This window comes from Micromesistius poutassou (genome assembly GCF_964030765.1).
Source record: "Micromesistius poutassou genome assembly, chromosome: 4".
NCBI lineage: Eukaryota > Metazoa > Chordata > Actinopteri > Gadiformes > Gadidae > Micromesistius > Micromesistius poutassou.
Window position 1 is genome coordinate 6,561,002 of NC_140274.1, and position 17,429 is coordinate 6,578,430.

At 49.8% G+C, this 17,429-nt stretch overlaps 1 protein-coding gene across 1 annotated transcript in view; it reads right to left on the bottom strand.

Moving 5' to 3' along the window:
* LOC311342462 (roundabout homolog 1-like) overlaps window positions 1–11,649 on the bottom strand; it is a gene marked incomplete at both ends in the record, with an annotated part of 98,832 nt that extends 87,183 nt beyond the window's left edge. The window contains 3 exons of the mRNA XM_084467288.1: window positions 9,570–9,656; window positions 9,883–10,202; window positions 11,628–11,649. Of these exons, the coding sequence (XP_084323414.1) occupies window positions 9,570–9,656; window positions 9,883–10,202; window positions 11,628–11,649 (429 nt within the window). The remainder of the gene's footprint in view (window positions 1–9,569; window positions 9,657–9,882; window positions 10,203–11,627) is intronic.
* Between the last annotated feature and the right edge of the window lie 5,780 nt (window positions 11,650–17,429).

Consider the following 17,429-nt stretch of genomic DNA (forward strand, 5'->3'; position numbering starts at 1 on the left):
CCAAATGCCAGGATGCGAACCCCCCCCCCAGCCTCGTACCCACTGCCCACCCTCCTCCTCCTCCTCTCTGGTGGGTGACAGTGACTGATGGCAGCCGGCCGACTGTACTAAAGAGGCAGTAGATTGGATTTACATTTTCTTATCATATATTTTTAATGGGCTTTTTGGTGTCCGTTTTACAGACAGCACAGTGAAGTGGCTCCAGAGAGGGAGGGAGTGACATTTAGGCAAAGGGTAAAGGGACGGGTATCAAACCTGGGTTGTTATAATACAGTGTATTATATTATATTATTGCCTCCAAGGCTAAAGTGCAGAAAGCTGCCAGAATTAAATATATATATATATGTATTTCATCCTCTCCCTACTTGTCACGCTCCAGGCCTGGCTGCATTACATCTGTGAGATGTTCCAGAAACCTCTCTTTTCATTACACTCCTGATCTCTCTCCCGGAGAAAGAGTGATTTGACAAGAGGACGGCAACGTCTCCTAAACTCTTTCTCTCTGATGCGTGTCTCTTTTTGACTTCTTACTCTCGTTCTCGCTCCAAGCTTCGATTCCGCGTCGCTTTTACCTTGAGACAGGAGCTCTCTTGATTCCTAAACGGAGGAAGACTGGCAGTTGAGATGGAAAATAACGCAAGCAGAATGAGAGCTAGAGAATGTTTGTGTGTGTGCGCCTGTACCTGTGTGTGTGCCTGTGTGTGTACGTGTCTATGTACACGTGTTTGTGTGTGCATGCATGTGTGCCCGCGTGCATGTGCGTGTGCGTGTGTGTGTGTGTGTGTGTGTTTGCTTGTGTGAGACAGAGAAAGGGAATGTCTGTGAGGGGAAAGAGAGAGACAGGGTAACTAAGGAGCGTAAGAGAAAATTTGGAAGAGTTCATTTACCAAAAATAAAGCTGAGGCAGCCGACTAGGATATTTATATTCTCTCATATCGATCTGGACGCACACTTTGTGCCTGCAGCCTGACATCCTTCGTACCGTACGGACCGTACGCACGGAGAGAGATCCAGTCAGCATGCGGTTTGCCGCAGCCTGCTGAGAAAGCTGCAAATCTCTGGTCCGAGCAAGTTGAGGTTAGTTACGGCCTGTGCAGTGTGTGCGTGGTTCACAACAATTAGCGTTTGGCGGTGAAAAACGGACCCTTACGAGCTGACTGGAAGTGCGTGTAGCACATTTTTCTAACTTTCTTTAGGCTCCCAAATAACAAATCGTGGGCTCTTTCCCTGAGGTTCGCTGGGGTTCCGCGGGCCTTAATCCTCTCTAGCCCTGTCGTCTCGGATGGGGGAGCCTGATAGGAGGTTTCAAGTGAAGGCTTTACCGCAGGTTTAATAACTAGGGTCATGTCCACGGAGCAGAACACACGATCATATGACCAGACACCAGTTGTGCACTCTCGTAAGTACACACCAGCACACATGCTCACACTCACTCTCTCTCTCTCTCTCTCTCTAAGACACACAAACACACTCTCACTCTACCTTTCTCCCTCTGCTCTTTCTCTCTCTCTTGCAGACACACACACACACACTCACAAACACATAAATTCTCACACACACACACACACACACACACACACACACACACACACACACACACACACACACACACACACACACACACACACACACACACACACAGCCCATACTGCTGAAGAGGCTCTAACCAGGGGGAGATTACAGCCTACAACAGGAGTAAACCTGAGGCCTCTGCAGAAGACATGGGGATTACAGCCAGCCATGTACTCTCTCATTTAGCACACAGGGATGCACGGACCCCTAAATATATTCATCAGTTGTGCCAGGCCCGCCGGTGTGTCGTCAAGGACACGCAGGGCGGAGAGAACGTGCAAGCAATGAAGGCAGTGGAGCGAAGCACGAGCAGAGCCATCCACCTGGTTCATGTAAAGAGGGACATATGGATTGGATTTACACGTATATAAACACATACACACTGCGTTTCTCCATCGCCATCTCACCGACACACCAGGGCGGCCACACATACGATTACACACACACACACACACACACACACACACACACGCACGCGTGCACATGCACACACACCTACACATTCACACACATACATACTGCCTCTTGCCATTTCACGGACACACATATAATTACACACAAACACACATGAATGTTCACAAAGACGAACGCACACACCGACACACACACACACACACACACACACCACTAATACATACTGTATTACTCTCTCGCCATCTCATGGACACCCCAGCCCACACATACAATTACACACACACACACACACACACACACACACACACACACACACACACACACACACACACACACACACACACACACACACACACACACACACACACGCCAGCCAGCCAGCCCACACTCAGACAGAGCACTCTGCTATCAGTTTGCAGTGAGTGGTTGGTAAAGGACCACTGGACTCTCCTCCCCAGAACCTCTGCATTATCTAACCCAGGCCAGTGCTTACTATCATTCCATCCTTCCCTACTAACCCCCCCCCCCACTAACCTCCCACACACGTATCACCCTCAGCACCACCACCGCCACCGCCACCACCACCACCCGCCCTTCAGGGACTACACCACCCACCAGGACCCTCCTCTCATGCTCTGCACTGCAGCCGGGAGCAAGGATTACATGGATGCTGAATAATTTGTCACCATGGCAACAGAAAAAAAAAAAAAGAAAAGGGGGAAAAAAATATGAGTTTGGGGAATGGACCGGAAACCCAGGCCCCGGGGGCCTGGCGCCCGGCAGGAGGCGAGCGATAACTGGCCGGCGTCGGCCCACGGTGAAGGGTAATGAAGTGCAAAATCAGGCACTCTGAGCAGACCGCATGAGTCAACAGAGCGCGGGTCCCATCACAGCAACATGCCACTTCCTGGAGTTGATGTGCTCTATGAAAGGCCCGCCGCCCCCGTGGGCCAATAGGGCACGAGGAGGACATGGACACCGGCGGGATACTGGAAGCTGACCTAATGTGTTTGATCTTGATCTATATGGCGAGGGAAAACTGCACGGGCAGCAATAGCATTAGGCTAAAGTTCGTTTATTTGTGTGTTCTTATCTGCGTTTAAAAGGGTCATGCCAGCCACCTTCAAAGGGATCGATTACACCCTGGGTGGCGCTTTGATACTTTATGATGTCGTATACCGCGAAACGCCGCCCCGTGGCCGTCAGATCAAACGGCGTGCGTGGCTGGGAGTCAAAACGAAAGAGACTTGAAACACAGGACATCTTTTATTGGTTTGCGTGCGTGTGTTATGTCCATCACCCACTGATATTGGCTTGATTATTAACCCTGCCAACATTTCATGTACTTTCATTATCCCTCAGGAACACAGAAGGGTGTAGGACTGGTGTGTTGCTGGGCCAGTAGGTGTGCTGGTGAGGAGTGATGGATGATGTGGTGGACTGCTGGCTTAATCTGCCTCTGCACACCTGCCTGGAGCATTGTGCCCAGAACCCCTTACACCACCACTCCTCCAGTGTTCACTCCTGCACCAATGGGGCTTGCACGTTTGTACACACACACACACACACACACACACACACACACACACACATATATATAGAGACACACACATACGCACATAAATAGAGAAACACACACAAACACACACATATATATAGACACACACACACACACACACTCTCCTTCCATCCGGTTGACTGAATCATCTGTTAATGTATCAGTAAACAGTTTGAGCGTCCACTTTCTGATTAGGCCTCCATTCTATGTGATCCATTTAGCCCAATGGTTTCTAAACTCAACCTCCAACCCATCAACCCTGTCTGTTCTGGCAATTAACTCCTTTCCCTGTACTGTAACATGGATCTCTCTGCCCAAGTGTGTCCCTGATGAGCCACACTGTCCATTAACATGTCCAATGGGGTGATGCACAATAACTATGCTCTAGAAATTTTCAACAATGGTGGGACATCATGATACGACACATCCTGAGTTCAACTGAATGCGACAGTCGCACGCACAGGCGCGCGCACACACACACACACACACACACACACACACACACACACACACACACACACACACACACACAAAACCACACCCATTGAGCACAAACTCAAGCCGCAGCACACACAGAAGGAAGGGAGGGAGGCAGGGCGGCAGAAATGCATTCTGGGTCAATTGGACCAGTCAATATCGTACCTGGATCATTATGGAAATAACACCCAGCATCGACAGGCTGCAGCCTAGCCCGCCCAGCATGTCAAAAGGCAAACTCCCAGCCGTGTGCGGTGTGCATCACAGGGACACGCCGCTATTACTTACACACAAGCAAAGAGCCACCCATGAAACCAATAGACGGATACATAGGCGCATGTTTAATTACACACACGCCGCATTGATTTATGCAAACAGCCCCGGGGTGCGAGGGAGGCAAAGTTCAGCAGAGCGTCTACACTGGACGCATGGCAAAGCAGATGTCTCTGCATTTATAGATTAGTAAATCGAATTGAAATGCGCGTGTAATGCCAGTCAGTCACACACAGGTTGGACTCAGGTTGAACTAGCCAGATCGTTGCTCCGGGGGTTGAATGAGGACTGGTCTGTAGTTTACTAAATTACATTTAGAAAGTACAAACTTTGGCCCAGCTGAAATATGGCCTTAAAAAACAGCAGCCACGCGTAAAATGACATCCAAAATAGCCTGCGGGCCGGAGAGATAATGGCAACAGAGTGAAGGCACCGGCAGAACACATGGGGAACTGCTGGGAAGCCCTATGCAAAGTCCCTACGCAGCGCATTTCTGTGGTGATTATCAACGCCGAAAAATATGTAAAGCAAGTAAGGAGAAGGGAAATGGCCAGAAGCGTTTTTCCTTTTTCCTTCCATTCACAGGAGCAGCCGACTGGAGAGGGAAGTGGGGACCGGGAGGCCCTGCTCCGTGTGGTGGGGTGGGTACCGCGGCTGCGTGTTGACTCTTGAAGCAGACCCTGGCTGGGCCGTTTGCAGCAATTTGCTCTGAGTCTCTGCGAGACAAATAACCGCCACAGAGCTGAAACGCACTCAGACCCCAGCGCTGCTGGCAGCCGGCCAGCACACTCACAACCCCGGCTCTCGCTCTGAACACCAAGCCCACCCTCCTCTCCCCCCCTCCCCGGGCCAGCTCTCTCCCTCTTGGCACTGTCTCTCTTCCACTCCCTCTTGCATGATCCTCTTTCTCTCACTCTTATGTTGTTTCCTTTTGTTTATGTCTCCTGATTATCGCGCCCTCTTGGCCTCTCTCTCTCTCTCTCTCTCTCTCTCTCTCTCTCTCTCTCTCTCTCTCTCTCTCTCTCTCTCTCTCTCTCTCTCTCTCTCTGCCAACCTAATGGTTTGTTGTTTCCTCTGTGTTATGCTAGCATGTAAAAGAGTAAACCGAGCACAGGATGACTCTAATGAGATAGTAAGAAATCGTGAGCTTAATCCAATCCAAAGAGCCGCACATGAACACGCTCGTCCCCCCCCCGAGCTGCAGAAGCAGCGAGCACGGGTCTTGCGCAAGTTTATTAGGATGTAGCGGAGACGGATTAAACAAGGAAGACAGGATGAGCAACAGAAGGCACATGGGATATGCACATCCACACACCCACACACAAATGAGATGCGGGAAGAATTGATGTGCGCTAGGGGGAGTAGATGGAGAGGAAGGGGGAAGAGGAGGAGTGGAGGGGGGGGGGGGAGGGGTGTGTGAGAGCCAACAGATGTAGTCCAAGGGGATTTTTTCCGCCAGAGAGAGGGAGACGGAGGGAGTGCGGCGTGCCTGGCTGTCAGTGGGTGGCGACTGTGCGTCCTGCAGAGCAACGCATGTCTGCCAACTGTCCCCCGCTCGGCAGATGACCCTCCGGGCATGTCCCGAGGACCTCCCCCCCTCTCTCTTTCTCCTCCAACCCCCATCGTGCAGAGGCAGCGCCGAGCACGGCAGAGGCTTCGGAGAGCGACTGAGAGAATGAGACAGAGAGAGAGAGAGAGAGAGAGAGAGAGAGAGAGAGAGAGAGAGAGAGAGAGAGAGAGAGAGAGAGAGAGAGAGAGAGAGAGAGAGAGAGAGAGAGAGAGGGGCATGGTCGGTCACTGGGCCTCTGAAATATATTTACTTGGCTGAATACTGTTATTTACAGTGGACCGCGTTCAAGTAAACACTCCCTCTGCTCTCATGTAGCCGGTGGTTACCGAACAGGCCTGGGCCTGGGGGAGAACAGCCTCTGTGTGTGCATGTGTTTGTGTGTGTGTGTGTGTGTGGGTGCATGCGTGTGTGTGTATTTGTGTGTACGGTTAATGCATGTGTGTGTCTGTGTGTGTGCAAAGGGTGTGTGTGTGTGTGTGTGTGTGTGTGTACACGGTTAATCTGTACATATGTGTGCCAGGGGTGTGTATGTGTGCGTTTCTATCCGTGTTGGTGTGTGCGTGTGGTTGTACATCTGCGTGTTTGTGTATGGGTGTGTGTGCCTGTGACAGATGCATGCGTGTGTGTGTGTGTGTGTGTGTGTGTGTGTGTGTGTGTGTGTGTGTGTGTGCGCAGCCAAGCCCGGTGTGTCTGGCCCGGAGCGGGCGGCCCGCTAGACGGCCGGCAGCCCGGGGTTATCTCTCTCCTCAAGAGAGGGAGGCTGTGAGTCTTCGTCCGTTACCTCACCCCGCCCGCCGCGCCCCACCAGGGAAGAGCTAACGGGCTAAACATAGCGGCCCGCAGGGCCCCATGCCGAGAGCCCGCTGAGAGGAAACTTACTTTGAGAGAACACAGCACGCACCAGGCGCACATTTTGCACCATGAACTTGTGCGGGTTTGTGTGTGTGTGTGTGTGTGAGTGTGTGTTTCTCTTTTTATGTGTGTGTGTGTGTGTGTGTGTGTGTGTGTGTGTGTACAGCTTTAAATATGACGATGGTGGGGTCATACATGAGGGTTTGTTATAACAAGCCTCTTTGTTGTATTCAAGGGTGAAACGGATGACTTATTTTCATAACGGGTATAACGATGTTTTCCTTCCTACAGTTCTGATACTTATTTAAAAGTCAAATTCCTCCAGGAATTGCAGGAAGGCGATGCATTAGAACTGATTAAATGCACTTCACTTTAAAATGAAAACAATGTGCAATTAAAAAGTGATTACACTCCAGATTCTCTGCACCACGCGTCTGCTAATGTGTGACTAACCTTAATAGTTGTGCCCTGCTCCGCTCTCTATTGAATGGTATCCTTTGTGCACAAAGCAAACTCATTACTTGTCATGTCCATTCGTAGTACAAAGAAAACACAAGCCTGAGGGAGGAGGGAGGGGGGAGAGGAGAGGTAAGACTCCTATGCCTAGCTTGTTTGAATATGCACGGCAAATAGTGCAGACGACAAATGCATTATCCGAGCATGCGGGTTAAGGGGTTGAGATAGGGCTTGTCAGCTCTAATGTACGTGCGGTTAATTATAAACCAAACAAACTGGGTTAACTCTCCGAGGCTTGCAAAACAGGACTTGTTGAAACGTGGATTAAGTTCAACAATCGCTGCCGGTGAGTAAGGGAAACTGGAAAAGCCAGGCTTGTAGAATAACATGAGAGAACAAGGGGGAAAAGAAAGAAACAAAATGAAGCAAAGTTGTGTTTTTAGCTTTCAACGTGACACCGTACGGGGGCCGGGAGACGGAGAAAAGTCAACACCCTCAAAACCATGACTTCCTCCTCTGTCGTTTGGCCAGGCCAGCAGAAGCTGGATGGAGACCCCAACGCACTGTCAGCCTCACTTAGCAAAACGTTGACCAAAATGTGGTCGGCACCGCTTCAAGTATTTCCCTTGGAATATCGCCCTTTCACCCCCTTCCTATTATTCCTACTTCATCACAATTAGATTTTCTTATATGCTGTGCGAATTGAAATTTATTCTACAGACTTTAGTGTTAAATAAAGAGCACTGAGCCAAAAGGAGGAGATGGGGAGGAGGAGGAGGAGGAATCGGATGAGACAAGCAAGGCCGTTTTCCCCTGGCACTGTTCCATCCTGGACGCTCCGACAACATAATTATACGTAGCCGAGCGAGAGCCGAAGAGAGAGAGGGATGAGCGGGAGACACCAAGAATGCGTGTGCGAGAGGGAGCGAGAGAGAGCCGGTGTACAGTGGCTTGTCATTATGGGGTCTGTTTGAAGCGTGTACAGAATAGGCAGTCCGGCTCCGGGATCAGCCAATGGCATTCACTGCTTCGGTCAGTGCGCCTCGCGAAATTCTGTTGTTTTTCCACGAAAAAGAAATAAAAGACAAATCTGAAATAAACACTGTAGGCCTAGCCCGGTCTGCTCGAGGAGGAAATATTTTTGTTTTTCTGCCCGATGGAAACTTGTTTATAGGGCCAAGTGCACGAAATTCTCTTTCCTACCGGATGGTGATGTTTTGCCGGTGTCAGAAGGTTTAGAATAATTGAGTGTAAAATTGAAAGTGGAAGAAGGTTAGTCGCTCGTTTTGTGGGGCGGTTGAGCTTGACTCGCATAAGGGGAGAGAGAGGATGTATGGTATGCAGCGCAGCATCCTAACAAGCGCTGGGTCTCGCATCACTGCTGCTCAGTTCACCGCCGTCAGCCCAATAATCTTAACGCTATTTACGCTTTCAAAACAACATCAAAAAGGTCAGCGCTGATGGAGAAATCCACCAAGGAACTAAAATATGCAAAAGTGAAGACAATTCTGGCCAGGAAAATGATCAAAAGATGCGTGAAATGGGCTGCGATTGACTTTTCACCTAGAGTCCCTGCAAATGCTGCTTTTTTTTTTTATTACTTCTTGGATTTAATTAAGGCCGGAAATGTCGGTGATATCTATCATATAGACACACACACACACACACACACACACACACACACACACACACACACACACACACACACACACACACACACACACACACACACACACACACACACACGATTGGATTACAGTGAGCAAGACGGCAGTAGCCTCAGGGCTGGCTTGAGGTTGATATCTGAGAGAGAGAGAGAGAGAGAGAGAGAGAGAGAGAGAGAGAGAGAGACAATACATTTGAAGGTCTAGCCCATATGGAGACAAATATGGAAACAGTGGCCAACCGTCACAAAAAGAAGAAACATCCCGCTTTTTGTTTTTTGTCACCGTGTGTAGTACTTTGTATAAAGATTGGCCACTTCAAATACTGACATCACAAACCTTCAAGCACACATAAGGCCCCTCCGGAATGCAAGATCCACTTTCCTACTAAGTAATTGTACGTTAAGTGGACGTAAAGTGACTGATCTCTTGATAAAAAGTAAAGAGAGATACTCTCTGTCACCACTCAATGCCAGAGAGAAAAAAACCTTACCAATTACCAGCCATCCACGGCCAAAAACCCAACAGAACAACTGTTATGGTTTGTTGATACAAACCCTTATATATATCCCTCTCTCTCCTCTGGATTAACTGCAGCGCCGGGGCAAAACACAAAGTGCTTTGTTGCCATTGTACCTCCTGACCACCTACCAGGGACCCCTTAGAGGAGCACTCACCCTGGGATGATCGGGGCCACTTCCCCCCCACATCCCCACCCCGGGGGCCCCCAGACCCATAGAGGCCACTGGGCCAACTCATCCTGGCCATCTCCTGACTGATTATCCAACCCAGTGAGCACATTCACGGGGAAGAACAACCCCTGGGGATCGGGGGGGATGGGGGGGGGTAGCAACGCGATAGCCGCAATGCGCTATTCAGCCACAACTCACAACCACCCCCAAACATTCCTTTCTCAGACATCCGCTCTCGAGGGGTGAGAGCTCCAAGCTGGAGCGTCGTGGGGAAGGTACCAGACACACACACGCACACACACACACACACAGAGACACACAAGAAACAAAACACATGCCGCACTTACTGGCTACTTCCAGCGAGGCGTTGTGGCTGACGGCCTCCCCCAGGTAGTTGCGCGCCACGCAGACGTACGATCCCTCGTCGGGCTTGCTGCGGCGGCCGTGCACGATGCGCAGGAAGAAGAGCGAGCCGCTGGGCAGCAGCATGCGCTGGGAGCGGGGGTTGTCCCGGTCCGTCTCCACCCGCTCCCCGTCCTTGTACCACTCCACCGTGGGGGTGGGCCGCCCCTCTGCCTTGCAGTTGAGGGTGGCGGGCTCCCCCTTGGACACGATCAGGTCCGAGGGGTGCTCCACGATGCGGGGCGCGGAGTCCTCCTGGCGCAGACGGGATCCTGGGTGGGGGGGGGGGGGGGGGGGCGAGGGGAGAGGGGAGAGGGTTTAAAACACGGAAATGGTGCAGTGTTCTGGCGGCGGAGGATAAGATCTATGGGGTTGAGTTCATGTTGACCTTTTTATTGGTGTCGTCGCCGATGGGTGAAGAGAACCGCAGCCAGCTTGAAAGTAACTGGTGTGTGTGTGTGTGTGTGTTGGCAAAGCGTACATAAACAATGTGTTAATTTGTTATTGAGCTCCACCGATTTGAATCCTTCTCAGCCTCTTATATTTAGTGTTCAGCCCTAGCGGTCCTCTCTAGCTCCCCTGAAAGAGCAATGCATTACACTGCCAGGGTTAGGGGTTTGATTCCCACTGAGGCTGCCAATACTAAGAGAATGTATGCACTGTTACAGGTATTGCATGACGCTTTGGATAAGTGCATGACGCTTTTGGATAAGTGTCCACCAAATGACATATTTATATAGAGTGTAATGGCTCTTTTTTTGCCATGAATTGGCATGTGGCAAGCCGGTTTTCCCTGGCACCAGACTTTGGGAAAATTGCTTCCCTACCCCAAAATACATAAATAACTTCCAGGTACGTGAGAGTGGGTGAATGATGAATTGGGACCCGACAAGCAGAATCATGTAGAGCACATTTTGTTAACACAGAGGGCTGGTGAATCATTCTCCACCACGGGTAATAACATAGGGGCTGTAAAACATGAGCAACACATTGCACACCTAAACCCGGTTAGTCACGCGAGTAAGTCACCCTTTAATTACCGCAGGAAAAAAGTGTCCTTCTATATCAGTGCCGAGCGACGCCGCGGCCGTGCGGCTCTGTCATTGCACCGATGGAGACGCAGATAAAGGGGGGAGCGGGCAGGAGACCGGGGGGGGTAACAAAGGAGGGAAAAGGGAAAAAGAAAAAAGATAAAAGACGAGATAGAAGATGTAGCGAGCGAGCGGGAAAGGTCAGGGGGGAGGAGGGCGGAGATTAAAGCGAGCGAGGGGGGGGGAGACGGGAGCTGACGGTAGGGTGGTAAAGTCTAACCGACTATCTGAGGTCATTGCAATCTCTCTGCCTCGGACCGCGCCGGCGACGCTATCAGACATGCGTTACATGCAAATGAGCGGCACTTGATGGTTCCCCGAGGGTGGAACACGGTGGTGGTGTGTGTGTGTGTGTGTGTTGGTGGGTTTGGGGCTGTGTGCATGTGCGTGTTTGTGTGTGTTTTGGACTGGGCGTGTGTTTGTGTGTGTGTTTGGGACTGCGTGTGTGCGTGTGTGTGTGTGTGTGTGTGTGTGTGTGTGTGTGTGTGTGTGTGTGTGTGTGTATTGTGTCCCTGGGCATAGTTCTTCCCGAGCCCATTCAACACCAATTATAAAGAGCTGGCTCTAATTGGAGGCACAGGCCTGCTATTAATTTAGCCAGCATACCGTGAACTTGCCCCAGCGCCATATTTCAATGCCTTCCACACCACCACCCCCAACCTCCCCCCACCCCCAACCTCCACCCACCTCTCCCTCTGTTGAAGGCGCAATGCTGAGGGTGCAGCTTCCTATAGTCACCGTAGTTTTAAGGCAGCTCAGCATAATTACTGACAGCTCTGTGGCAAGATTAATCACTCGCAACACCAATGGGCAGGGCGGCAGGGAGCAGGATTTAATGAATTCCACATTTCCCGCACATGGATCCTCAAATATCATACGGTATTTTGTCATATTTTGAGTGTTTTTGAATTTTGGGGGTGTTTTTATTTTCTTTGAGACATACTTTATGTCATCTTATACTGACACATTGAATTCATGAGTGACGCATTTTGATCGTAAAGTCTGTTTTGTGTTGTTTTTTTTCAGAATAAAAGCCTGACATTGTCGCCCAACAGAAATGATTGATTTCCATAATAAAAAATGCGATGTGGTACGATGACTCCCAATGTGAGTTATCTGACTACAGCGCCTACGCCTAGTTCCTCACAACTCCAGTTGCAATATTTATTACCATAATCATGAGTTGCGATAACCATCCAGACGGCTTGAACCCAATTTAAAAAACCTCTGAAGAATTCCTACAGAGCATTTTCTTTTACCTTAAAAGAGTCGGTGTGTCTTAAAGTGAGCTCCAACCTCGAGACGGAGTGTTAAGGCACAAAGAGAGAACGCCAGGGACTGCCTGACACAAACCCTGCCCCGAGGAGGAAGAGAGAAATCCTCCCTTTATCTCACATTAAATAGAAATGAAGAAGAAAACCCAAGTGCCCTGGAGCAACACATCCAACTCGCACATCACACTGCCCTTCTGCCTAAACACCAACAGCCCACCAAAGCGCTCCGGTCAACCAAACAGAGGGCAAAGGGAACGAAGCTAACACCAATGCTAAGCTATCTCATCCACGCACCACCACCACTAAGTTCCTACATGCAACTGCCTCATCGCAGTACTGCGAACACATACGACCGCCCGCCGCTGCGAACACAGCCAATATGTTTTATTAAGGAGGACTTTGAAGAGCTCCAGCGCTCGGTGGCTGTGTGGCTCCGCTCCAAGCTCAGCAAGCCAGGACGCCGCTCATTTGAATGGGTCTGAAGTTGGAGGGGAATCACGGGGGGGATAGCAGGGGGCCATTAAGTATTCAGTGTGCAGTGTGCAGTGTGTATGTGATGTGTGTGTGTGTGTGTGTGTGTGTGTGTGTGTGTGTGTGTGTGTGTGTGTGTGTGTGTGTGTGTGTGTGTGTGTGCGTGTGTGAGGAAGATGGGTTTTGTTTGATCACGGCCTGTTTACTGTAGATGACAACTGGTTAGCTAAATGAAGAGGCAGTCTTCAGATGAATACAATACTGAAAGAGGGGGGGGGGGGGGGGGGAAATGTTTTCCTTCCAGCGAGGCGCTGTGTTGAGACTAATGCAAATACTGGGGTAATTGAATTATTAGTCAGACCAGTGGGTTCTTGTGAAATTAGCAAGTGAAGTTAGCGAGTGTTTAACGTTGTGCCGCCTTGTGTGTGGATGGATTGGTTCAATAACTGTTTGACGGCTAAAGAACGGGGCATCGTTCAAGAACGGTCACGGGCGTTGTGCGCTGGCACGCACGGTGTACTTTCCAGGTTAGAGTTTAGAAATAAAAATACTTAATCATTAATAATTCATCACAACAAATATATGATGAATTTGTATGATGTGTGTGTCAAATGATGTGTGTAAAAATACTAAATAATGAAATATATATATATATATATATATATATATATATATATATAAAATCTCAATTCAAAAGTGTATCTAGCAGTGTTTGTAATGACCCGATGACCCGAAAATGATAATTACCCTGTTGTTAGCACGGATTTAGTCAACATTCGTCCTCATGAATACAAAAGAGGTTATTTCAGGCTCTCCTGGGAGCCGATGACCTGGCCAGTGCCCTGCAGCCATTTGTGTTTGTGTGCATGCTCATATTCATGTGAGTGTGCAAGTGTGTGTGTCCCCGCCGATATCATGTGACCTGCGTTATTTCAGCGACATTACCTCTCCCCAAGGGTAGAAAGGGACATATGCTGTGGGAGGGATAAAGCTGTCTCTCTCTCTACTAATCCAGCATTCAGGTGTGCGCCGCTTCCTGTCTGACACTTCCTGTCCAGCGAGAGTTGGGACGCGATCCAGGACGCGACGGGAGGACCAGAGAGGTACGAACCATCTGCTACATCTACGATGTGCATCTCCTGGACGTAGACTAGTCTAGTACCACGCTAAACCTCTGTCGACGCCGTCGTTGTTTTAACGGCGGCTTCTCTAACCCGTCTGTTGTTTCAAAGCAACTGCTGGCCCCACGTCTCTCCTGCTCTCAAATGCCCTCTGGGCTGTTTCTGATACCCACCTCCCGTCCATCCCCCCGCCCCGCTCCCTCCAACCTAAAACCACAGACAGAGAATGCGAGATGAGCTCATGCAATCCAAAGACTCACTAGGGGAGGCTGGGACCTCCACTGCAAGGGCCTCATCGATCGCTGCCAGGGGCCCGATTCTCTTCCTCTCCTAACCCTCATGCTTCTACCTCTCTCTATCTCTCTCCCTCATTATCTCTCCCTCTCTCTCTCTCGCCCTCCTTATTTATATACATAATCTGCACTGCAGGGATCCTTTACATGTTGTAATTAAAAAAGCTCACAGATTTTCTCCGAACCAGTCTCTCTCTCTGCCTCACTCATTCCTTAAGATCAACCCTGTGATGAACTCACCACAGTGCAACATCAGTGGAACATTAAAGGCCGGCTGAGCCTTCTCCAAATCTAGAAAATAACAGTATTTGGCTCAACAGAAACTTGGTAAATTTACCCAATACTGTGACAAATATAAATATATTTTTAAAGATAAGCAGAGTAAAATCTTTGGCGATTCTTTCGCCACCAAGGTCACAGAGATGTCCCTCAGATTGTAATGAACAAGGTTGAAATCGCATTACTGTTGCCAGTTCTGTATTGATTTGTGCATTTCTAGGGGCTAAACCAGTTTTTTAACCACGCGCCTTGATAAGATGTGATGTGAATCTATATTTCAACTAGCTTCCACTTGCTTAGTCTCCTTTGGCACACATCCAATCCCATTGCCAACATTTAAAAAAATGCGAAGCATAACGCATACATTAATGTAAAACATGCACTTATCATTTCATTGCCCACAATGGAGAGAGAGCCATAGTGCTGTACACTTTGCGGAAAAACCCTCCAGGCCTTAACGTTTTAACAAAAAAACAGGCAGATCAATAAAGCACTGCTTTGTGTTTCCCTGCAGAAATTTGGAGTCATAAGTCATATGCTGCAGAGGAAGAGATCGATACGGCTATGTGAGATGTAGATGGGGGTGGGGGGTGGGGGGGGGGTTGGAACAGGAGAGCCCACGCATCCTCAGGGTAGAAACGACGATGACGAAGGGTCAGGTCAGTCGAAAAAAAAAGAAGAAAAACACAGCGGTGCTGCTTCAAACACTGCCGAGTCCCCACTCTGCAATTATAACACCAAAACCTATCCCCGAGGCAGAGACGCACGTATTATACGTTTTAAAACACGCTCAGCTGAGAGCCAGGGTCACCCACTTCTCAAAATACTAACAAAGGGAGTCCATGGAGGGAAAAGTGTGGAGCACGGCATTAAAAAGGTACAGACAGACGCCCTAACACGGGGCGAGGGACGAGGGAAAGACACACAGCAGCAGAGGTAGCGGCTAGAACCAAAATTGCTCTCTTTCCTCACTCTTCTATCTTTTCATGGCCGATGAGAGGCGGGAGAAGGACACCCGTATGCCACCCCTCCCCGCCCCCAGAGAGAGACCTTCCACAGGTAGCAGGAGTGTGGGAGGACTGCAGTGTGCTGTCTCTTACCCGGCCACGTCCACCGCCACTCATTCAAACACGACATAATACAGACACAGCCTCGATATAAAGAACCATTATGGTCACAACGCCCTCAGACAACGTGAGCAATGCACAATGAATTGGGGCCGGGTGACGAGTTTAATTCCAACCATAAAGACGTCCAAGGTCTTTGTTTGGTACGTCGTAAAAAAAAGGAGGGAAGTTAAGAGTTTTGAAGTATCAAGCTGGAACCAGATGGTTGCTCCGGCCACGCAGCGGCTCGTCGTATCAGACCTCCAGCTGAGCAGATATGGAATATGGGTCTGAGATAAGGGCCGGCCAATCCCTATCTTTAAAACCCATTAATCTGTGATTAGGGGGATTTAGAGGGCTTTATGGCAGAGATAAGAACAAGGGGCGGGTCCCCCGGGGATGTTTGGTGGGGAGGGGGTAGACAGAGGCCCCGCCCACTAGCGGCTAGGGACAGCAAATTAATAAAGGCCAAAACACCACCCTGCTGATAGAATGAATTAAAGATGGAGGGCTTATTGAGGGGAGTGGATGGTGAAAGATAACCTAGAGCGAGAGGGAGAGCAAGAGAGAGAGCAAGGCACTGACAGAGAAAGGAAGGGCGGGATGGAGAGGGAAAGAGACAAGAGCAGGTATCGTAATCCCGGGGATCAGGTGACGCGAGCAGGAAAAAAGGGTAACAGAATCTCGCGCCTAACGTCTACGTCAGAGTGCCGACCTGGAATGCGCCCCATGAATGACTTTGCCCCTCGCATCATCAGACCAGCCCGGGTTCTAATGCTAACACAGAGCTATCACTTACCCTCCTAAGAGGCAGGATTAGAGCCCTCCATGTGTGTGTTAGTGTGTTAGTGTGTTAGTGTGTGAGTGTGTGTGTGTGTGTATAGGAGTGTGTGTGTGTGTGTGGGAAGACACAGAGAGGGAATAGGGATGATAGATATCTTTATGGGCTCCCCTTCTTTCTTTCCCCGTGTCTTTGTCTTGGTTTACCAAACACACCGGGCTCGTGTTTCTACCGCCGGTGACCAGAGCAGCACTCCAGAGCAGAGATCGCTTTTCTAGAAAGCGCTGCCACAGCGACCGTTTGTGTTCCGTCGAGGAAAGTTAAATGTATGCTTTTTCGCCCAAGTGTGTGCACACGAGAGGCCTCTGAAGAAAACACACAAACGGGGCCGGGTGAACGTCGTGTGGTTGGTCTGAGCGACGCAATGATTATTGTGTTTAACCGAAGACAATCTCGGATTGTTGACAGTTGTTTACCGAGCTGCCATTAACATGTAAATAAAGCAATGCTTTATTATTATCTCTTCCAAACCCAAGGCAGTTCCCCAAAGGCCCCCCGGAGCGTTTCAACTCTTGCCGGACAATGAGCCGCGTTGTACGAAACCGAGACAAGCGGGGACGGTGGGATGGGAAAAACCTTGGCACACAAAGGAAAAACCTTGGCAAACAAAGATGATTCGATTTATTTGTTTACTCGCGGCGAGACTCGCATCTGCTTTTTGACGGTGGTGACAAGTTCAGCACAACCGTATCTCCCCCAGACCAGTCATCAACGTCCCTTCACCACATCGCTCATACAATACAGTAGGAGACACCGAGGTGACATATTGTCTGGTTGAAGAAGAACATAAAAACACTGAATGTAGAACGAGACAACAACACGGGCCATGCTAGTAGGCCACAGGGTGCCCGTATGAGCTCCAGGACTCTGGGCATAATCACCATCACTCATCACCAGAGGACCCGATGGAGGCCCGTGAAGCCTGGAGCGTCAGCCCCAGCACCGGCTCCTGTCAGCTGGGAAACCCATCGCCCGGTTCTCCCCCGGCGATGGGAGGCCGGGTCGGCAGTGAGACGGGCCCAG